Below are 24,079 nucleotides of genomic sequence, written 5' to 3'. Positions count from 1 at the left end.
GGAGTTTCCCTTTTTTTCCCTCTTATTCATTCTGGTGATTTCAAGGCCACCTACAATAATACCAATCTCAGCACTGCCGTGCCTCTAAAAACACCACTTGTGAATTAGAAAGGGAACCTCCCCAGCCATCCAAATCCTTGGGAGCACTGTGCAACACACGCAGAAGACAAAGGAAAAGGCCTGTGCCATGCCCTTTGTTCTCACCGGTTGGACGCTGCCCTGTCTTGTTGCATCAGAGCACAAAGATGATCAATCTTGTTCGCCCTATGCATCACCTAGAGGTGTAACATTTTGTGAAACTGAGACATGCATTGAAAAGGACTTGTTTTTTTCTTTCCACCTGCCCTTTCCCAGATTTATTTATTTTTTAAGTTAGCTGTAGGAACATGGACTTCATTTACTAGCCTAGGAATGAGAAATATCGTGCATAACTGAGTTAGCACATCAAGTTTCATCAGATATGCTTTCAAATAAAACTCTAATACAAGGTACAGTTGCCGTTATTCAGAAGTGAGATTAGAATGTCACAGCACAGTGAGGTAACAAGTGCATTTGTTGCCAGTTGGTATCCCTCTAAAATGAGACAAAGGAGGGAGGAAAAGAGTGTCAGAAATAGAAAGTACCCATATTGTTAACTCAAACAGAAGGTTACATATCCTTGGGGCTCTGAAATGGTACATAAAGACCTAGTGTCATAACGCAAACGTAAAGAAACAAGTACAACACCCCGGTCTACATAAAAACGGCCTTCATTGTAACACAGTAACTGCAAGGAACAAATGGAAATCTGATCCAACATTATCAGTAATTAAAAACATATATACTGTGTTTTTTTTTTTTAAAGCAAAAATTTGAATTCATTAATTACAGAAAACATTCTGAACAACATAACTGCACTAGTGATCTCCTTTTAAAGCTTTCCACCTCTAATCCTAAATATATCTCAATAATATCTTTCCTGCTATTTCCACACTAGACTTCAGGAGGGTAAAGTGATTCCAAGCACTGAGAACTTACTCTTTTTCCCCTATCACTGACTCCTTACATTTAGTACATCACACCCACGACCTTTCCACAGAGAGAAGGTGTTGTTTCATGTACTGCATCTTTCCCTGCAGAACCTCCTGGCCTTCCCGAAACACAATGCTACCATCTATGAACTAGTCACAGGTGTCATTTACTTCTGGTGTTTAGTAAGTTAGCCGACCTTGTGACACTGAGCACAGAATTCACAAGACATCCATCCACAGAATCACTTAGAATAGAAGGGTTCATTGGAAAGGACCTTAAAGATCTAGTCCAACTGCCTGACCACTTCAGGGCTAACCAAATACATGGCATGTTACTGAGGGCGTTATCCAAACGCCCCTTGAGCTATGATAGGCACGGGGCACCAACCACCTCTCCAGGCAGCCTGTTCCAGTGCCTGACCGCCCTTGCGGTGAACATTTCTCCTCATGCCCAGCCAGAACCTCCCCAGCACAGCTCGGTGCCGCTCCTGCCATGGGTGACCAGGAGCAGGGACCGGTGCCCCCCTCAGGGCGGCGCAGAGCCCTGAGGCCGCCTCTCGGCCTCCTCCTCTCCAGCCCAGACAGCCCCGGTGTCCCCAGCCTCTCCTCACAGGACGTGCCTTCCTGCCCTCTCACCAGCTTGTTGCCCTCCTCTGGATGCTTTCAACGACCTTACCACCCTTTCTGTAGTGTGGAGCCCAGAGCTGCACACAATACTCAAGGTGAGGCAGCACCAGCAGTAAATCTAGTAGGAGAATCACCTCTTAATTTATTAAAATGAAAAAAAACAGAGGGAATTATTTTCTTCCTGTAGACCTTAAAGATCTGTTCCTTGGAAGGAGAATCCCTGTGTTTCATTACTGATTTATGAAGACCTTACCTTGCTAAGTTACTTTACAGCCAAGAGCCCCATGTCTTCTCCTCTCAAGCACAACTACAATAAAAGCTTAGATCATCTGCTATAAAGCTTATGCACTGCAGTTCTGAAGAAAAGGCTGTATGAAAATGGATTTGTTTCTGACTACCACAGAAAGTGACTAAAGACAAGAAATAAAAGAACTTGGGATACTCTGTAGAACTATCCACAGAAGTGCTACACATGGAACAGGGATGCTCTGTAGGAAACCAGGTTTTGTTCCCTGGGGACACAAGTCATTTTACCTCAGTGCCTTGATTTTCCTCCTGCCCCCAAGCTCGAGACAATACCCACTCTGCAGACACACACGCAGAGTGCTTGAAAGTCTGAACAAGATCATCAGCACAGCATCCCAGGCTCCATGGCAGAAAACATTGCCACATGCATGCAAGCCAGGCACAGGCAGACCCTGGGGGATATTTTCACCACAGCACGCTTAAAATTGAGAAGAAGGTCAAGTAAAGTTACCTCCTGGAGGTAACGGTGGCAAGAGGAGGCTTCCATCTATCACATCTATCTCCCGGTACTCACAGCTTACCAACACAGGCAGATCACCACACCTGCTGAAGAACAACTCGCACAGCAGACTCAACTGCAAAAAATGCCACTTCTGAGGAAGGGGGAGGAAAAAAAAATAGTGTTTGGCAGCAGAGCTGCTTTGCAGTCACACCCTCAATTATTTCATAACTTTTCCAGTGCAGACACCAACAGCAAATACAACTTGCCCATCCAGTTCCAGTGCTAATGGGAGCAGACACCGGTGTCAGGCCAGTTACCTGGACAAATCTCTTGGTAGCTGTGTCACTTCTGCTTCAGACACAGGCCATCCCAGTGACCTAGATATCCCTGAGATGGTTCCTGGCCTGAGGGGACAGAAACCTTTTACTCCAGCAGTACCGTGAAGGGAAGGTGACCTTAGGTTCACAGCCTCGACAGGTTTCTAGTGGTATATGAGATGCCTTGCTTACCTAGGAAAGGCTACAGCTTCCCAAACAACAGTTAAGATTTCACAAAACCCCCTCCTAAATAGGACACCCCAGGGAAATGGGAAGAAAGGATGGGGGAAAGCAAGCCATTCACAGCTGGCTGGAGTTTCCCCATAATGGTTACACAGCCTGAAGTACAGAAGATTAAATTCATACCTTAGCTCAGGTCACACAGGAAAAGCTTTTTAGTAAAGACAAAGAGCAAGTGAGAACTCTACACCTCTGCAGGTCTGTAGCCATAGTTGTGCTACACAGCTTAAACATAAACTACTGAAAGGACATGGCAAGGGGATGATACCTGAGCTATAGGAAGGAGTTCCTGAAGTTCTGACACCCAGGGATTTCGCTGCAGCTCAGTAAGCTTACCTACAGCTGCTACCCCAAGCAGGGACAGTCATGAAGTAATCCAAATCTCTGTACAGGTATTGAAGATGAGAGCAAGTTAAACTGAATTGTCTTACTCAGGGGGAAAAGCAGTCACACCACATTTTATGTCCATTCTCGCAGTGGAAGGAGGCCGCTCTGTGGTTATACTGGTATGACTGAGTCAATCCAGCACCAAATCCTGGGTCCATCTGGTGTGCTGCTCCTCAGAGGCTGCCAGACTAAGTAAGCCTTTTCCTTCAGTCAGGTAAGACAGACAGCAACCTTCAGGCTGAGCACAAGGACGCTCTGACATTCTGCAGTTTCTCCACATATGGCACCTTTGCGTGGAATATTGCCAAAACACGGCAGAAAGGCAAGGCAGGACCAATCCCGCCCTCCCTCGGATCCCACATATTTCTCTGCAACGCAATTTGATAGGTTATGATGTGTCACGAGGCAGTCTAGACCTAGATCAGGACAAGTGAAGCCATTAAAAGGAATTTTAACTGTGGCTGGTAAAATGTTGGATGAAAAAAAATCCAGCTGAACCACCCAGTTATTTACAGCACTGCAGACTTCCTGTCTTGATGCAAGTCAGCAAGATCTTCTGGAAAACCCAGGAACAAAAAGCAGTAAAGGAGGCTAAGTTAGTTAGAGAAGCTAATGATCTCTGTTAGACTTCAGATCAGAAGAAACTGCACCTATGCCTATCCTTTTCTAGGAACATGTATTTCAAAGACTAACAGACAGAAAAATGAAGCAAGGAATTAGTGAATTAAGAAATAGTTAGCAACTAGCCATCAAAACAGGAGGCTATCTATGCCTCTGCATTTTTGGATACAAGGCTTCTCCCCTACCTCCCTACTCCTTCCTTCATGTGCCAGAGCAGTTTATTACAACCAGGCACTGCAGTGGGGACAGCGAGGGCAGAGCCTCACAAAGCAGTCTGGCAGAAAGGATTCTGAGATGTGTCTGACCTCAGCACCAGGTGAGCCACCTGAAAAAGAGCACTACAGATAGCTGTTAAAAAGAAAATCTAAACAAAGACGTTTAGATTCTAGAAATCTCATTCTTCTCATCATATGAAGTCCTGGACTACTGAGAAAGCAGATTTTAACATATTGCTAAGCTTTAATCAAGTCTCCTGCAAATTTAAAATTTTGGAGAATCACAGGTGACAGTATTAGACAACTGTGGGTTAAATCCCACAGCTATATAAAAACAAGGGAGAGGGGGAAGAACACTATCCTTTCGCATGAGAAATTGGGAGAGAAAGAAGAAGTGGCAATGCAAGGCCCAGCCTACAGTCCTCTGACCTGAAGGGACTTGTTCCACTGACCTAGCTGGGCTCTGGTTCATGGCATTTATGCTCTGAAGTTCACAGATTCACTTCATAGCAGTTAAGTACAAAACCATCCCCAGAGCGTTCCCACTACGTACCCTGCTCTATTGGCAGAGCTGTGCTTTGTACTGCTCGAGCAAAACCATCTCCCAGCAAGTTTTGCTGGTAGCAAGGCAGGTTTCGCTAGCCACACGTGGGACCTCTGCCTGCCAGCAGCTGACCCACACCTCCATCTCAAAGCTGAACTAACAGCACATCACAGGCCTGTTCGCAGCCAACGCAGAAATTCCGCATTTATTTCTAAAGCCATGACTGATAAAGCCACGAGGACAGAGCTTTGCAAACCAGCAGCAGAGCCATGCTGCAAGCCCTCGATCAGAGCAAGTCACAATGTACCTGGTACTTGATGGTGGGCCTCGAGGACTGCTCTCCCAACACCAGTAACATCACTCTGCTCTCCTACACACGGCACTACAGCCACAACGTGCTGCTGCACACCTCTTTCTTCCGAGTCCCCGAACCAATTACTGAGAAAGATCATTCTCTTAAAAGCACGAGACCTCAGCGCTGAGACGACCCAAGCTGCAGGCAGCCAGGCACCGAGCAGAGGCCGAGCCAGCACCACACGGCTCAGACCTACTTCTCAGCCCACCGAGGTGTTCATATTGTGACCAGTCAGCAGCAAGTTCACAGGAGAAAATAATGTGGATTTTTGTTCCTAGATATGGCAGTTGGATGGTTTATATTAGTGTGATTCACCCTACAAAAAGCGTTAGTATAACCAAGGCACCGCTACAGACCACTCCACCCGAGAGACGTGTTCTCCTGTGCAGCTAGCAACACACCTTAACAAAATGTTTCCAAGTCACTTGGGTGCAGGCTAGCAAGCAGGGTGCCGAGCTGGTTTTTATCCTTCTCTCAGCAAGCCCTTCCCGCAGCGTGCTCGTTAGGACAGCAGCAATTCAATGGTGAGACCCAGCACAAGTTCTTGCTGCTACCCTGACCTCCTACCCTCTTCTCTGCTCACTTGTGCACTTACCTAACACGCACAGTGAACTACAGGAAGATACACGTGGTCGTAGCCCTGGACCACGTTCTGCTAGCCCACAAGACAGCATCTCTTCGTGGTAAAGCAGGTCATCAGGATGCCCGAGACAGGCCTCCCTAACTTCTGCCTCTGTGTCAGAGTAACCAAAGAGTCTGTTCCCCTCAGGGTGCCCTAAGGCTCTGTTGTAGCGGAGCACAGGAGGATAACTCCACCATCCGACAGGCAGCGGTTTCCACAGACCACAGCAGACACTCAGGACCTGCTTTTACCCCCTCCCTTCCAAGAGCTGACTGAGCACAGGTCTGTTAGGATTTCCAAGCAGCGGGCACCTGCACACAGTACGGACACTCCTTGCACGGAGGGGCTGGAGTGAATCAGCCACACGCTGCCGCTACCGAGGGCTTCCAACGGATGCTGCAGGCACCCTCTGGCTCCCTTACGTGTGCCAGAGTGACAAATGCTGCGGTGTCTCCGTAGACCAGCTGGCCTCGCATCTCTCAGCAGGGGATGTTGCCAGAGTTGTCATTTAATAAAGGTTTGGAATTTTTTTTCCTCGTTTTACACCGTCACAGGGGAAAATCAGTTTAGCTCAGAGGCATGAGACCAAGGTGTGACTGATGCACAGGGTGTTTACTTAGGCAGGCAGCTAGAGAGGAGTCCAGGAGAAGCAAACACGCTCCGATCGGCATCGCCTGGCATTCACTGCTGCAGCTTTAGCAGTAGATGAAGCTTCTGAGGGTGAGAAATTCTGGGCTTCAGGCACGTGCTTGAATCCAGCACACCAGAACGAACACACTACCTCGAGAGTTTCCTTACTTTCTCAGATATTTTGTGTTCCCCTCCGCGATTTCCAGAGGACAAGCCTCCAGATTCTCAGAAACCCTCTGGTGAAACAGTCGCAGAAAGACGTGTGGAAGGGAAACTGCCAAGTCACATCCTCCAAACCCTCTGTTTAAGGTGGAAGAGGGATCCCAAGCCAACAAAATCCCCCTGCTCCAGCGCTGCAGCTGCTCCACCATGCCAGGCTTCCCCCGCAGAAGCATCGTTCCAGAACCACGGGACAAAGCAGACACGGAGCGGAGGACTTCCTTACCTCAGTGGTCCCCGGGGAACAGTTTCTCATGCACGAGCAAGCAAGAGAGGCAGCACCATGAACTAGAAACTGAGGTAACCTGGAGAAATGTGCCCTTCCACAAGTAGCACTGGACACTAGGAAGCTTTCCAGTCCCTCATCGCTCCGTTACAAGCGGAGGGATGGGATTCAACTCTGAGATGTGTCAACGTTGTTGGTAAGGCGCAGCACAGGTCTGGCACGACCCAGTCCAAGCCCAACACGCATTTATCTGCTCTATATTGCTATATTGCTTCCTTCCAAGCAGCCTGAAAGGGAAAAGTGCGAATCTAGCTCCTGCCTTCCCTGCTGAAGAGACATCTCTCCCTTCCCCGCTCCCAGCACACTCGCGCAGGCTCCTCCCCGCGATGGCCAGGCAAGCCAAGCACCAGCTGCACCTGCTTCGCTTTGCAGTGCGGCTACGGCACGCTGTCTCCAGCAGGAATTCACAGCGGAATAGCTAATGCTCCTTAGTTATCCTGCAGTCAGAAACACTTCTGACTTATGCCAGATAGATTACAATGGAAAAATTCTTCCCGTTTTACCTTCGGAACGTGAATGAATCCACTGTGGTCAGAGCAGACTTCAGGCACATCAATTCCGTTAACAAGACAGACCACAAACCCTGCCATCTCCTCTCCCCCCACGTACTCGTCACCAAATTAGACGGTGGGGATTCCAGCCCCGCCTCGTAAAGCATTAGCTGGTTTCCTCTAAAATGCTTCTAGATAGACGCACGCTTCCCCGCTCCACTTTTGCCCCCATGCTGAACGACACAGCTAGCTTTAACATAAAGCAGAGCAAACTAAAAGGTTCAGCTTTCTGCCCAAGGTCATGCTGGAAGTCAAGTAATGAGTTTCCCATGGTGAAACACCTGTCACAGTCTCCGCCAAGTGGAAACGATTCTCACATGTCAAGATTTTAGGTGACTTTGCTTAATGAAACCAGGCCCTTTTTAGAGTTTTCTCCTCTCCCCCCCTTACTTTCACATGTCAGTGAGCTTCGCCACAGGGCAAAGTAACCTAACCCAAGCTTACCTGCCCTTCTTAAAAGCCTTGCTTTTACCCTGTATGGAGAAAAAATTCAACTGGAAGGTGCTTTTTCAGAACAAGGACCACAACGGAAAGAAATACCACCACGCCTGCATATCAAGCAGGTTCATCTCCCAAGTGGTTTGTCATTCATTCAAGTCCAGCCTACACCCTGCAAAGCCTTAAAGAGAGCTGACCCAGCTGGGGGCTAACAGAATGAGAACCACAAGAACTTGATTAAGGCTTAGCCATGGAGAACACACACGCAGAGCAGAGGTGCTAATTGCTCATCTTAGTGCCTGGATTAACTGGGCACTAAAAGACCTGCCCTAAACATGACCACTGGCTTCCTTCCCTGTGGCACATGAACACCCCAAGCTCCCCTATGAGGGAAATACCAAAAGCCATGAATGCTGCAGGTGAGAGTCCATTTTCCCTGATCTGAACTCAAATTCATATTCTTATAGTCCAAGGCCTCAAACAACTGAAAACTGGGACGCAAATGATTCCCCAAAACACCCAGTGCTGTTTCGAGCAGCGTTCCTACCACCTGCAAAGGGAGCCTGCACTCCTACCCCACTCAGCTGCAGTTGCACGGAGATAGATCCCTACAATGCTAGCTAAACAGCCACTTAAACAGCTGCTTTGACCACAAGATCTTTGTCACCCTACTGCTGTGTGACCTGGATGCGTCTGTGAAATAACAGCCTGCAACTGTACCGTGCTCCAAGGAGGACAGGGATCTTGAGCCTCACAACATGCCAGCACAAAGTGCTCTTAACAAGGAGCGTCCTGGGCATGGCTGGCCAAATTGAGTGTCTGCAAGAACCCCGAGCAGCAGAGGTTCCTGCAATGAACGCACCACACAGGCACAGCACCCAAGCGACTGCTGTACTGCTTGGTTTTCAGAGCAGGAGGTTGATTTGCTGCATGGAACAAGGCACGGGAATTGGCATGACCTGGGAGATCTCCGTTAGGCAAGGCCCGATCCCAGCCTCACACAGGTCTCAGAGGTATTTCCGTCTCTGAAAGAGATACGGAGCTTTGTGCAGCTCGGGGATGAAGCAGCAGCTGCAAAGTATGGACAGGCAAGGAGTCTGGAGAGACGGGAGGTCAGGGGTGGGAAGAGAGAAAGCCCTAAGGACCCAGTAAGCCAATCTAATAGTTGGCCAAGAACTCCTCTGGACAAAAGCGCAGAGATGGAAGAACAGGACCTGTGCTGTTCAACTCGCCCGAGCTGAAGTGACAAGACCTGGGGAGATCCACTGAGGTGAATTTAGGCTGCCTGGCTTCAAAACAATCCCCCCCACCTTTATGGCAAGGCAGCGTTAGCTCCGCGCTGACCATGCTCCACCAAACCAAGTACCAGCACACTCAGAGGACATCACACGTGGCTGACGGCCACAGGAAATCACAGTTGAGGACTTGCCACAAGCTGCCCTTGGGCAAGGCAGAAGAGAAGCTGCTACAGGAAGAGTTTCGGCTTCGAGGCCCGAGGAGCTGCAGGCCGGCAGAAGGCACGCAGGCAGAGTAAATGGTTGGTACCCAACCACGTACTTGACCCCCTAAACACAGGCGAGAACAGAAGGCAGAAGGGGTAGCTCAGCTTGGCACAGATGTGCGAGGCCTCCAGGTACAGCTGCCCCTGGCTAGCGAGATGCTGGGCTGAACGCAGCTCCCTTCCAGCACCACCCGGGGCCAGATTTCTCCCGATCTCAGGAATTCATTTCAGGACCACATTCCCTGAAGTGCAGGAAGGTCAGGTTTGGATTCACCTGAGCTGGCAACTACATATTTATTCCATCAAGTGATAAAACAACAAGAACAACCACCAAATACCTTTTGAAGAGGACATTGAGAGCATGAGATTATTTTTTATTATCTTGAAGATTTTTCCACTGCCACTTTTCAGCCCTTCTTTGCTGCTTCTCTTCCTCTTGCCCCCTCTTAAGACACAGCTTCCAGCTCTGCTGACCTCGCACGTCCTTCTTGCACCTTCGCTGATTTCTCCCTCCTTACAGTTGCCCTCCAAGACTACAGAGCCTTGCCAAAACGCAAGCAGATAAAACACATTCTTGTTGTCAAATCTGCTTGTCCTTTTAACATATGGCACACAGAGTTTTGTTTCATCTTAAACTCAAAGCAGCAAAGTTTAGCAGCCAGCTCTCATTATAGTCTCACAGAAGTTGAAATTTTGGGCTTATTAAAAGATAGCGTATTTAAAATTCTACACAGATTCAAGAGCACTGGAAGCTGCTTTAAAGAAAGGCAACAGAAGGACCAAAGTTTCATGCAGCCTGAAAGCAGTTCTGCCATTTGTTTTAAGCTTTCTAGTAACATAACATGGCCTTTGAGTTAACATTTCATTTCAAACCACTTTAAAAATGTGATTGCTCTGTGATTGTTCTGCACTCGTGGACATTTTGCTTGTGAAAAAGTAGAGCCTGGATACATATGTTCCCTAGTCAATGCTCATTGATTCTCTAAAACAAAGGGCAAAACCCCCAAGGGAACCAAGAGACGTTTTTAATTACTTTTACACTGTTGATGAGAAGCAGACACTTAGTCCAGCTGCGTAATTCCCCACGTGCCAGGTACTGGACAACTCACCAGGACAGAACACACCAAACGCTTAAAACAAGCTTTTGTGTTTTGACCATGCTCTCTACCAAGGCCGTACAACAGTTACTAATCAAACGGGGAGGGAATAACAGAACAGAACGATTCCGTTTTAATTCATTAGACCCATCGTTCCTAAAACTTCCAGGTACTTTCTGCAAACATCCCCCTCTCCATTCCCATCAGCGGGGCAGAGACCGACGAGATACAGCTCAGCTCAAGAAACTTCACTTAGGGTAAGCCTCAGTCAGGTCCCAGCTCTAGCCTCCCTTAGTCAGGAAGGAGAATTCCCGTTAGAATAGCCATGCCCAAAAAGATACGGAAAGATGGATTTCTTCTGAAGGCAGCATCCCGTATCAAATCCATTTCCACCAAGAGAACAGCTACTTAGAACATTTTGTTCAAACTGAAAAATTTCCAGCCCTTTGATTACAAAGGCAACCTGCCAAGTTGGAGTATAAAATTAGCACGTTAGTGCAGCAGTGTCTTCCTTAGTCTGAAGGCAGCTCCGGTGCCTCGACTGCGTGCCACAGTCCTACGTGGGTAAAACCCAGCTAAGAGACTAGATTCATTCTTTCCTGCTCCGGAGGCTCACAATCACTTGAGCAGGAGCGAAATACAGATATCCAGCCAAATTGTTTCTACTGGTGGAAGAGCAAGAACTGAGCAGCAGTGAGCGCTAAGGCAGACCCAGCGCACACGGAGCACCCCGCTGGAACAGCCGACCAGGAGCACGGCACGCGAGCAGCACCCACCCATTTCATTTCATCCCTTCGTGCTGCAGGGTGCATTGCAGCAGCGCAGGTGTCTCCCACTGTGGCTCCGAAGCGCCAAGTCAGTTTTTCAAACCCTGGTTATAAACGCCGCTCTCGCTTTAGAAACGCAAGTTATTTTTAAAATGCATCATCAAAAAAAGGTTAAACGTAGGCTCTTTCCTTTTATTCTCACGTTTCATAAACATTTCAGCAGGCGCCTATCCAACTTAAGCAAGCTCTGGGTGAGCACCTGCTCCAAGCTTTGTCCAAGCTCTAGCAACATGAATTAAATGCGCTGCCTTTATTTATACAGGCACTAGATAGTCGCTGGAAAGGTTTCTCCTACCCAGCTCTTTCCCAGAGGTCCCACATCACATCTCCTTCTACCTCTACCCCCTTCCCCAGCAGACACCGAAATCGTTTTGCAAGCAACATACTGCAGCCGGCAGTTCCCTTGTCTCGAGCTGCAACAAAGGGACTCGCTCCGCTCGGGAGGTATTGCTCGGGGCACTACGGCACCACCGCAGAGCGAGCGATAACCGGGCAGGGCAGCATCCCGCCCTCCTGAGCCGGATGGAGACGTTGGGTTCCAAAAGGAGACCAGCGTCTGGTCCCACAGCCTCTTCACAAGGTAAGACGATGTGGAACAGTCCCCTTCCCAGCGAGTTTCAGAGCAACGAGGACTGCTGCCAAGCCTAATTCCCCTGACACCTTATTTATTTATTTTTATGAACTCTGAAAATATTTTTATTAGGGGTTCAAGAAGCGCTGTCTTGGTTTCTCCCCCATCCTCCAAAATGACTTAAGACCTGGACAGTAAGAGCAGTACAATAAAAGACATCAATTTCCCTGCTGTAACTCCTTGCACGCGTGCTTTAAACAGCTTAAACATTTATAAAGCTGCTCTCGGCGTGCATCCGTCCCCTCAAACCAGCAGCAGCCAGCCTCGGGTTGGCAGACAGAGCCAGCGCTGCCCACCCCTGCTCCCGGAGCAGCACGCGGGTGCTGCGCCCGCGCTACCTGCACGCGCACACAGCACGGCACCAGCTCCAACCGCCTCTGCTCCAACAGAAGAAGTCATTTTTCACCCAAATACATGATTTTACAAGCCAGATATCCTTGCCAGTTTTCGGGACGTTGGCGGGATGGCTGGATTTGTGCCTGTCCTGTTTGCGCTGTAAGGACGGTGTCGGATCCGTGCGTGTAGGACAGCTTCAGGTGAAATTGCCCCAAAAAAGGAACTGATCCCACACACCCACTCTCCAAACCACCTCTCCTCCGTGGCAGGAGGAAACACCTTAAGAACCGACTCGCGAGGACTAAAACCCCCCCGAAACACAGAAGGAGCTAGAGCACAATGCAGCGGTTTCCCGGAGCACAGCCCCGCTCCCCAGAGCCAGCACACACAGAAGGAAACGATTTGCCAAGCAACTCAGATCTCGGGCTGAAAGCCAGAGGACAGCTCTGAAAAAATCTTCCCTCCGCCACCAAGCTCCCACCAGCCAGCCTCTCCCCCAAGTCATTCAATATTTGCCTAAAACTTTGCAGGAGCGGGGAGGCACTGAGAACATCGGATGAGATCCAGCTGTATTCTCCCCCCCACACACACCAAGCTCAGCAACACCCAAAGAGGAGCCCAACACCGAGTCTGTCACGGAAGGAGTACTGCGGAGCACTCGCCTGTCCCGTGCCACAACCCCCTGCTCTCGGACGGGGTCACCCACGTCCCCAGGGCACGCGTTGTTCACCGACCAGCCGAGGAGACCTCGAGGAGACCTCCCCTCCTCCCCGCCACCTCCCGGCCCCGGGGACGGGGACTGCTGGAGGCTCCTGGCCCTGCCTGCGACTTTCTCAGCAGCAGCAGTTCAGAAAAGGAGCGAAACTACTGACCAAAACGATGGGTGCGGGGGAAACATTTGCTCCGACAAGCTCAAGCAGCACCCCGGGGAGAAGCTGCGGCACAGATCCTTTGGACACAGAAAAAGCCTTGATAAAGGAGCCCCAAAAGGCAAAGGTATCCCCACTATTTAAATGCTTGAAAAGCAGTCAGATACCGCATCCAGAGAGGCAGGCGAGTTGTAAAATCGGTTGTTAGGGGGAGGAGTCCTGCTGCATTTTCCGCTCTTCTGGGGAAAATTACAACAAAGTAAAAATCATGACCATTTTCTTCCAGCCCAAGAGGGAACTTCAGAGAACAACGAAACAGCTCAGACACAGAGAAGGTGCCTCTGTGGGACTGAGGAAGCACGGGGAAAGAGGTCCTAGGAGCACAGAGAGCAGAAATTGGAGTAGGGAGCAGGGCTGGGTTAACAACGAGGTGGACAGATAGGATCTACAAGCTGTACACAAATTATAAGGAAAGTGAGAGAACCACAAACAGCAGCTTAGGAATGAAAAAAAAGGCTGGGGCATATTAAAGGAAAGAAACCTTTCACAAGAGCTGACTACAAAAATATTTGGGGCAAACCAAGCAGCCGATTTTCACCCCCCCCAAAAGTAGCTAATTTCGGGAAGGATGAGCAAGGACGACTGCAGTGCGTTGGGGGTGGCCAGAGGGAAAAGGCAGAGCAGCGAGCCACGGTGCGACGAGAGAAAGCAACTTAAAAGCAGTTGCTGTGGGAGGTTAAATTAGGTAAGAGTGGATTCTGCTAAGGAAGAAAAAGAGCAGGTGGTAATTGGGAGCATCTCTGTAAATGGCCTTATTCCAACAGGACCGACAGTCACGGCACAGCAAATGTTTATAAAATCAAAAGATCCATTTAAACCAGTGGCCAGAGCAGAACCGATCACTGCTGTGGTGCAGGAAGCCAACAGCTGCCGGGACAAAGGCGCGCTGCAGTTCGGCCCTACAGGAGCACACGAGCCCCGTCTCCCCTCCGAGCCCGGCCCTCTGCTTCCTTTCAGGACCCTGCAATTTGCCATACATCCCCTGCCAGGCGTCCGCTGCACAAATAAGACGAGGGAACAGGCTTGTCCTTGTTCACCGAACAGGAAGCGCCAAAACACGAGCCTGGGACAAGGTGGGTTATCAGCAAAAGGCTGCCCAAGCTGAAAGGCCTGGCCCAGCCCGCCCCGCACAGAACACGGGCCGCAGCAGCGCTGCGGGTTTGGGAGGCGTTTACCTTGCCTTAGTCGTAATTTTAAGTTTTTACAGCCAGAGTTTAGAAGTGACCTTGTGATATTTTAAGCCCGTGACCTTTGTTTAGAGCGTATGTCACTTTCAGCGGGATCTATTTTAACGCGGGCTCCAACTTTTAGACTCCGTGAGCCGTGCAGCAGCTCCGCACCGGACAGCACGCCGCTTTCCTCCGCAGCGCTTTGGTTTTTTTAAGGGAAGAGTGGATTAAAACCTACCTGCTAAAACTCCAGATCCCTTCCTTCTTCCTCAGCAAACCCTGTGGCCATTATTCAGCCGTGCAGGAGGGGTTACCCCCAGGATGGCTGCTGTCAGCAAACCCTCATCGCAGGTTTGCTTCTGCCCGCCTCAAGACAAAGACCCACAATTTGGGGAGCGCCGAGCTGCCTCCCCCCCCGTGCACGAGGTGGAATATCAGACGGGGTTTTTTGTTGCTGCTAAGCCTACTTAATCCCCACATCGAGCCGGGTCTGCCTAGCAACAAGTTGAAGTTTCAAACTTGTGCCATCCCACTTGTGTTCCCATGGCTACTGCCGAGCGCGGCGCGTGGCAGCTGCAGGGAGCAGCGGCAAGGTCCCGCGAGGGACATCTTGAAGATTCCCAGACAGAAAACAATACCCAGAAAGCACAAACCCTACACCTGGCACGCCTGCCTGCCTATTCCCCCCAAAAAAAGCACAAAGATCGGCCTCCTGCCGCGGTCAGGGGGACGTCAGCCCAGGGAGGAAATCCGCACGTGGTATCCACGCATCATTTGTGGTGTTTAGCACGAGAAAGCTTGGGGTTACAGATGTGAGAAGCTAAAAGTGCCACAACTGCAGAACAATATACAACTAGTAAATGGTGTCTACTACATGGGACAGATAGCGCTTAACACAATTAAAATGGGGGCAGTGAAACATCCTTGCCCTGCCCCAACACAAACTGGTGCTATTAACAAGAACAGACGTACGAGCTTAAAACCCAGAGAGGGTGAAAAGTCGCAGGGAAGAGAGGAACTTCCCTATTTCGGTGCAAGCTGTAAGCAAAGAGTTGTTCCAAAAACAATGCTGTTACATAAAGCAGACTTTCCCAGTCCTGGCTTTCCAGTTCAAGAGGGGAGACCGTTTCCTACTTCGCAGCGGTTCTTCTCAGCCCTTAGCCATTCTCCATCCCTCCGCGGGGCTGAAAGGTGTCGGCGTCCTCTCCACAGACCAGCTAACGGGGCAGGCCGGGCATTATGCCGGTGTCGGGTCCCTCTGCGTGTAGTAGTTGCCATTCTGGACCCCAAGCCAAAGCCAGGACTGCACATTCGTTAGGTTGCGCTTCCAGCGACCCAAGGTCACGCACACCGATGATTATTTTCAATACCCAACTTTCAAATCAGAGTCGCTGTATAAGATAAAGCCCAATCTGACAAGACACCTGCCTGTCTAAAAGAGCACACGGCGCCGGGACGGGCGATCACAGATACCTACAGACAGCAGCACCGGAACGCTGTGACGGACAGCCGTGTGGACAGGCTCCTCTAATTAGAGCTACGCTACGAGCCGCAGGCGCTCTCAAATTATTCTTATTTGCAAAATCCGTCCAGGTGAAGAGGACAGAAATGAGGGAGGTGGCAAGGAAGCTGAAATAACTTTGAGGACGTAAAAGCTTTTCCTGCTCTGATGGGGAGGGGGAGCATTTTTTTAGAAATACACCTGGTGACACACATGCACACAGCACATGGGAAACCCTGCTGGTGGCCCCCAGAGGGGCCTGCACGGCAGAAAGCCAGGGCTGAAGGGGGAAGCATAGAGCAGGCTTTGCTCCTGAGAGGGGATTTTTGCAATTTTATCACACCGCTGCAGCCTCCTCCCCCCAGAGAGGCAACATTTACCAATACTTCCTTTATGAAGTTCAAAGAGCTAGCTGCTGCACAGAGCCGGATTGCTGAAGATACTTGGAAAGGTAAACGCGCTTGTTTAGTCTCAAAACCTGAAGAGAAGCAATTTTAGCGAGTTTGACCTACAATACTTAAAAGCAGTCACATCAGCCTGGTGCGTTTCAAAACAAATAGCAATAAGAGCACAAAGCAGCCCGGTTCTAGAACATGCTGGAGGAACACTTTCACTGCCTTCGCTAGGACGTAGCGCATCCTCTTGCACTTTCAAAAAGCACAGAGCAGTCAAACTTTCACGTGGAGCTCTAAATGAAGAGCTTGTGAACCTTCAAGAGCGAAGCCTTATCTAAGATTCCTTTTAAAAGCATTATTTAAGATCATCCTTAGTTAACAAATCAACTTGGTATTTTCAAGAACTGAATTTCAATTCTTTTGAGCTTAAACAACTGAGAACGAGAGGTTGCTCATCCTGTCACACAGTCACGCCAGAGCCTCAAAAGACAAGGTCACCCCGTGCAGAAAAAGGTACAAGCTTCCCAGGAAGGCAGCAGGCTCTTTCTGCTGCCACAAAGTTGTCTCTCTGATCAGTCTCTAGAGTCACTGCAGGAATCCAGTCTCACTCTCACCTTAGACTTGCAAGGGGTAAGGCAAGTCTTTGCCACCACCAGGAATTGTACCTGAGGGAAGCGGACACCAGCACAAACTACCAAATTTCTGAGGAGACATCGCTCACATTTACCTGCCTATAGCTCCTATTAAAGATGTTTATTAATGTTACAACACAATTAAATAAATACATGCGGATGTCCAACAGAGCATTGTCATTTATAGCACACTGAAGGTATGTGGCAGGACTAGAGCCCATTGTAAGCCGCATTATACAGTGCACCTTGATCAGAGAGGCAAAGATTTCCGAGCTAATTATAATGACTAATCACAGGGAGCTCTAAGCCTTCACTTGGCCAAGTCACAGAACTAACTAGGGCTGAAAACAAGAGTTTTAAGAGCAACTCATTAAGCAGCAGGAACCAGCTATGAAGAACAAAGCGTTCCCTCTACCTAGTATTAATTCCAGTCCAGCCATTAATACATTTGTCAGTGCAGGAGACAGCTATTACCTCCACGCACAAACACTGCGTGTGCCAGGCAGGGAAGGAAGCCACAGGCTTTGGCTGCACCAGACTTGTTTGTTTACTACAGCATTCAGGTTTGAGAAGGATCTTCTCGTCCTGTTTGAATGACAAGAAAGCTCCAAAACCGGACCTTGGAATGAGGCAGAGCGGGAGCTCTGCTCACCACCGGCAGCCTCTGCACCCCTTCCACAGGACAAGCAAGGAGTGGGTGAAAGCAAACTACAGAGCCACGCAGGCTTAAAATTGTCCTCCCTCGGGCAAGCAGCTCAGAGGAAAGAGGTACAGCACCAAATCTGCAGCTGCGCTCCTGCTAGGGTGCTAGGGGTACGGATAATAAACTCTCCAACTTGAGCTCTCTTCTCTTCTCCTTTGTCTCCAGGCTGGACTTAAGAACAACAAAAAAAAGCACAGCTTCCTTCTTGAGGGCTTCACGTGCCCGTTTTTCTCCAAATGGACCAAAACCTTAGCACATTCTCTAGAATTAATGATGCCTCTTTCCCCACTCCCTCTCCTCCAAAAGCCCCACACCTCGTTCCCAAGCATGCACCCAGCCCCCAAGTGGGACAACGCTCTTGCTGGGGACACAGCGAGTCTCCGCAGACGACAGTGAAAGGACCAAGACACAACAGGTTTAATAAAGAAACTCTGCGGCCTCTATCAGCCCAAACACATTGGGCATTAGTACATTATGGTTTGGTATTTCTGATTAGATCAAACATCCTCATTGCTCTTCCTTCTTTCCCAAACACACTGCTGCACTAAGGGAGTTCCTGCCTGCTGTGTTTAAGGCAAAGCCATTTGAGGAAATGAGATAGCCTTCCAGGATACCAGTATTTCCAGTTACAGGAGCTGGGCTGTGACTTTTCCACTTGCTTAGGTGTAGATCCACTCGCTCAGGCATAGATCCCAACGTCTCACTTGAAGAGAACACTTTTCCTGCTTCTCTTTCTGATGAGCCCGCTTATCTAAACACCATTTTCTCTCGCAGTCACCGGGTGCTCAGACTATTTGCAAACTACCAAGACTGTTAGGAGCAGGACTAACAGTTTTATTTGCAAACAAAGAAACAGAACAAGCTGGCTGGGAGTCGGGCTTGCCAAGCGCAAGTCGTAAGGGGCCTTTTAACAACCCCTTGTCGAAGAGTCGCCGTCCCCGTCGTGTGGGCCAGTAGGTGTTCCTGCAGACACCACTCAGCTGTACCTTTCTGGAGAACCCCCAGAAGTAGCTGAAGATGGCACAACCTAACGAGATCCGGCCTTTACAACCAGCAAAGAAACACAGCTATTCCAAGGGCATCAGGCACTCGGGGCTGGTCCGTTACATACCTTTGATCCTAAGCAGACAGAGGGTGGGCACATTTTCACAGCTGCAGCTGGATGGATGCACACCCCGGCTCCCCCCGGGCATCTCCTCCCACGGCACAAGGCAAAGCCCCCACCTGCCCACCAGGCCTTACAGCCCTGAGGCAGCAGAGAGCTTCTCCGCCCTTCTCAGACATACACACAGACAGCTTCTGACCACATTGAAAAGGTGGCTTTTTTGTTTGGAGGCTTTTTTTTCTTTTCCCTTCCATTTTTGGCAACGCTGAGACACCACCATGGGCTTGGCCATGAAAGAAAGCCAGAAAATATCAAGGAGCACACCGAGCACAGCTAACGACGGAGGCCAGAGAACAAGATCCTCAAGGATGTCGGTGATGTTCTGGCAGCGAGCACCTTCCAGTCAGCTTTTGTGCTCCTAGAGCTGGAAGCACTACAGAGCATTGCCTCGCCTCCCACCATTTTTATTGTGACTGTTACAGGGCAACTAATAAAAAAACTGGGACAAGATCAGCATTGCTAACGAGTCGCTGACATCTGTCAGCCTACACGCAGCTCAACTTTGGCTCTCTACAACTGGACCCTATTGAACTGAAACTCGCTTTCGGTCATGTTTCCACTGGGAAGAGCCCCAGAAGCTGCTTTCCGAAGATAACTGACATAAACAATATCCAAAGGTACAGGAGGCGACTTGTATTTTAACTGCCATCACAGGGCAGGAGGGAATATACAGCTGTAGTGCCGTGATGGAGGAAGAAGTGCTGATCTGCCTTCCAATGCATGTCACAATTTGGGACAGATCGCTTCCTTCAGGGAGGGACTTAACACTCCTCACAATTATGGATGCTTTAATCTTTATTTAAATTCACTGACTGCGTGAGAGCGCTCACTAATGCTTTATTCCTCCCGTTTTCAATATTCCAGCAGTAAGGGAGTATAAATTAATAAGCAACAAGTAAAATGGTCAAGTACAATACCAGTGCTTCCCCATATGAAAGATTTTTTATTTAGCTTTAGGATACGCAATGTTTCCTGCCACTGAGTTTTTCCATTAACAGGACATGTGGGTTTCATTTGTATGGATTAAAAGAACCGTAATAGTTTTCAGTTCCTCAAAACCTCCAGTGTCTCAGAGAACTAGCAAGAACCGCTGACCTGGTGACAAGAGCCTTTGTTTAACGCACAGGACATCCAGGTGGCAGGCAAACGCTTGCCTCCGAACTCTAACGAGAGGAAGGCACAGGAGAGGTGATCGCAAACGTTCACGATGTGTTTGCAGAATCGAGGCCAGACAGTGAAACACAGCTCAAGAGCAAGTTTTACCGATTCTAGCAAACTCTGGAATAGGATTTTCTGTCCCAAAGTTTGCCTGGCCTCCTGCCTAGTTAAACCAGCTTGTCAAATAACAACGTTGCCTCTGCACGAGCCTCGTCTTCACTGTACAACTGCTCTGACCACACCAAGAGTAACAGAGGTGTGAGTCCTGCACCGATGACAGCTGAGGGGTGACTGCTTTTGAGAGAAAGCAGGAGAAGTGGGATGAATGCAGGGGGATCGGGACAGGAGAGAAGAGAGGCAGCCACACCGACCGCGGCAAGGATAGGTGCCGGCTCCGGCCCTGCCGCCGCGAGGGGTTCGCTGAGGGAGCCGCCAGCAGCACCCCAAGGAACCGCATCACAGCAGGTTTTGGCCACAAAGGGTATCAGAAACTTGCCCTGAGATACTTCAGCCCATAACTGGAACTTGTTTTCGGGCTTTAGGAATTAGGCCCAACAAAGAAACGCAACCCTTGATTGTCTTCCCTGTCCTACCCCGCGCTCCCAGAGGCCCGGCCCGGCCCCCCGCACACCTAGGTGGGAGCTGAGGAAGCTCTGCCCGCTGGCAGGCCCTTCTGCCCCCTACTTTTGTGCTCCTGCCTGGCTTACATGTTTGTGGAGACCAAACTGGCATCCCACTCTGCCTCTCCTTGCTCCCCTGGTCTCATGGACATGGATTTGAGAAAAGCTTCCTTCGTTTTCTTGCTCTTTGCCACAGCTCGCTTGTGGCTCAGAAGTGAAACAAAATTAAATGCTTTCTCTGCCCTCGTGTACGGGGACGGAGGAACACCCACGTAAGAATGCTGATGTAAGAGTCAGCAATTACAAATATACCTCAGCCAAACCAGAGTTATAATTGAACATTAAGTTAAAAAAAAAAAACATACAAGGCCTAGCCTATGCCATATTTCACCTCAAACACAGCTAGAGCAGCACGAGCCCTTTGCATTTTATCAGCCAGCTAATCTCAAGGTGAAAGCCTCCCGGACTCTACACCAAATAACCTTCAAGCTTCAGGATCCTTTGGTCAAACAATCCCTAAAATTTCTACTGAGAACCAGATACGGCGTCTGCACCCTCCGTTAATACTATTCCATCAATTTAACTTTGAAATTACCAGTGGGATGAAACAATTTAACAGTTTCATTGAAAAGGTCTCAGTGCAGTCTATTACACCTATTTAGGGTTTTCGTTCCTAAAAGCAGAGAGAAAAGGGGCACACCAAATAAACACACCATGATTATTTAACTTTAGGACTGCCTTTGGGGAACAATGTCACACTGCAAAATTATCCCCGGGTAATTCCACAGGCCAGGAAAGCAACACGAGCAGACAAAAGTTCACCGTGAACTTGGTAACTAAAAAGTATACTTTAAAATAAAATTTTTTAAAAGGGACACATACAAAGAACAGACCCAATGCCCACTCAGGTCATCAGAAAACTGATCGGTTACTTCGAGCGAACCTACTTGCAGGCTTGCTATCGCACTGTGCACTCTGCTGGAGCTGTGCTAGGGTGTATATTACTCAGAAAAAAAAAATTGTTTCTCCACATCACACACTTCCCCCACCCTTCCACTACACACAGCGAATGAAGAAATAACCTTTGTATAGGTCACGGTACATCTATAAGTTAAAACCAGAACAATGTATAACTGAGCACATAACAGAGAGGAAGGAGCACGCTGTATGTATGTTAGAGAAACGAATCGCACAAAAGAGTGTAATTTACAGGGGGGGACTGAAAAGCCCGAGTATTGTTGCGATACCTGGCTAATAGCCAGCGCGATGCGCGCCGTGCGTTACAGGCACGTTGCGTTTGACCTACAGATTGAAAAACCGTGTCAACTGCTCCCAACTACGAACGAGCTCCCCCACACTTTTTCCTTCTCCCCTCCTCCTCCTCCCGGTCCACCAAGAAACGGAGCTCCCATGTGCCAAGACCTTGTATCGTGTTTTGTGAAGAACGTGAAGGGGGTGGGGGGGGGGTGGGGGAGGAGTGGGGAAAAACCATTCGGTGAATAAATGCAACTAACATTGAAGTTCAGAGAAAAAAAACCCTGTTTGCCTCCTGGGACCGTAACAGTTAAAAACACGTATGTTAAATAATAATACAGAGGCACCCGCGGTATTAGGACGCAGCACGAGGACGATCCAGGAGGAACATTTCTCCTGAATCCACACAATAGTTACTGCCGGGGTTATGCGATAAGGAGCCACCGAGGCTCTCCAAATCATTCTTTTTGTTTTAAGAGAGAGGAACAGAGAATTCAATTAAGTTTGGGCTAGGCAAGAGACAACTCCAAAAGCCGAGATCTCCAGATAGGAGGAGGGTTTTCGCTAGCCTTAACCTACAGTTACAAAGGAACAATGCAAAAAATTCGCTTACATTTCAAACTAAGGAGGTCAACAGCCCGTCTTTATGTACCCAGATATACCCGGAGATACACCAACACCACGGTGCTTCGAGCACCTGCCTTTCAGTACAGCCACAATTCCTTTGTTTGCTCAAAATTTGCTTCCATACCACTTTAAATTAGCTTACAAAGAGCTGCAGCAGAATAGCTGGAATGTGAAATATTTTGGGGGGAAGCCGAACGGCTTCTCGGAGAGAAAAAGAGGAGGAAGAAAGAATAAAAAAAAAAGAAAAAGAAAGAAAGAAAGAAATAGAGACCCGAGGCATTTCCAAATAGGTTAAAAAAAAAGGCATTTATACAACTTGATCTTCCCCAGTCCCACCCGTGGTGGCCGAGCCCACGAACACACGAGGAGGGGAAGAAGAAGAAGAGAGGGGAAAAAAAAGGGGGGGGGGGGGAAGAGAAAGGAGCCAACTGCCATCTCCTGCCTCCTCTCGCCCCACAGCTTCCCTGTTCCTCCCTGCCTGCAAAGCGCCCTCTGGAAAGCATCGAGACTTCTTTATGCACCGTGTGCGCTAGGGCTTTTTCCGGGGGGGGGGGGGGAAGGGGAAGGGGAAGGGAAAGGGGGGTTAAGGCTGGCCCTGAGGACGGAGAGGGGGGCGGAGGAAGGCTTAAAGCACCCGGGGGGGGGCATCATTAGCAAAGAGAGACCACGAGGGGGGGGGTTAATTAATGGAGGAAGCGGAGCACGCCGCCGCCCCCGCGGGGCCAGCGAGCCCCCCCCAAGCAGCACCCCGAAAGCCCCCCAGCTGCCTTCCCCCTCGCCCCGACGACTCACCGGGGTCGAAGTCGGGGACCACCGCCTGGTACTGCGGCCCGACCCTCATGCCGCCGCCGGCTGGGGAGGGAGGCAGAGGGAGAAGCGTTACCGGGAGAGGGGAGGGGGGGGTGGAGGACACCCCCCCGCCGCCACCCCCGCCACCCCCCCTCGCCCCCCCACGGCCTCACCGTGCTCTTCATCGCTGGAGGAGCCCGAGCTGCCCTCCTCCCAGGAGTTGCTGCTGCTGTTCCCGTTGGGGGCGGCGGCCAAACTTTTGTTATTCCCGTTATTACCGCCTCCCCCTCCGCCGCCGCCGCTGCCGCCACCGGCAGCGGGGTTGGTAGCCCTGCCCCGCCGCTTCCCCGACACCTCCGGGCCCTTCTCGATCATGGCTGGCATTTAGGGGAGGGGGGGAGCCGCGGAGCGGAGTTTAAAAACTGAGCGGGGGGGGGGAGGGGGGGGAGGGGGGGGCGGAGGGAGGCGCGGAGGCGCCGATGGGGTGCGGGCGGGGCGGGCGGCGGCGGGCGGGCGGGGGCCGGGGCGGGCGGCGGCGCTGCTGCATCCCCCGGCGCGCTCTGCCCGAACTTTGCTGCTCATCCCAGCCCTGCGCTGGGACCCGGCTCAACCTGCGCCGCTCGGCCCCGCCGCCCGGCCCCGCCCCCGCCGCGCTCCCATTGGCCGCGGCAGCATTTTGGGAGGGCGGGACGCGCTCCCATTGGCCGCCGCCTCACGTCCGTCGCGGGGCCGGCCCCTCGAGCTTCCGTCGGTAGCCGAGGGGAGGCGGAGCGCCGCGGCGGAGGGCTGGCGGGGCTCTCCCCCCTCTCGCTCTCCGTCTCCTCACGGGGGTTGCGGGGGGGGCCCCGCCGCTCCCTCTCCCGCGGTCCCGCCGCGAACTCAGCCCCGGGAGGGAGGGAGGGTGGTCAGGGACTACTTTTCCCCCTCCCCCCCGC

At 50.4% G+C, this 24,079-nt stretch overlaps 1 protein-coding gene across 1 annotated transcript in view; it reads right to left on the bottom strand.

Annotated features, from left to right (window-relative positions):
- Positions 1-23,751, bottom strand: part of RCOR1 (REST corepressor 1) — an 84,303-nt gene extending 60,552 nt beyond the window's left edge. Inside the window, exons 1-2 of the mRNA XM_083840191.1 lie at positions 23,318-23,751; positions 23,148-23,207 (exon numbers count right to left, since the gene is read on the bottom strand). Coding sequence (XP_083696317.1) covers positions 23,148-23,207; positions 23,318-23,528 — 271 coding nt within the window. The 5' untranslated portion in view covers positions 23,529-23,751. The remainder of the gene's footprint in view (positions 1-23,147; positions 23,208-23,317) is intronic.
- Positions 23,752-24,079: the final 328 nt, after the last annotated feature.

This window comes from Anser anser, assembly GCF_964211835.1.
Source record: "Anser anser genome assembly, chromosome: 5".
In the NCBI taxonomy this organism is placed as follows: domain Eukaryota; kingdom Metazoa; phylum Chordata; class Aves; order Anseriformes; family Anatidae; genus Anser; species Anser anser.
Note: the sequence above shows the minus strand (reverse complement) of the source record. Positions and strands in the feature narration are given on the sequence as shown.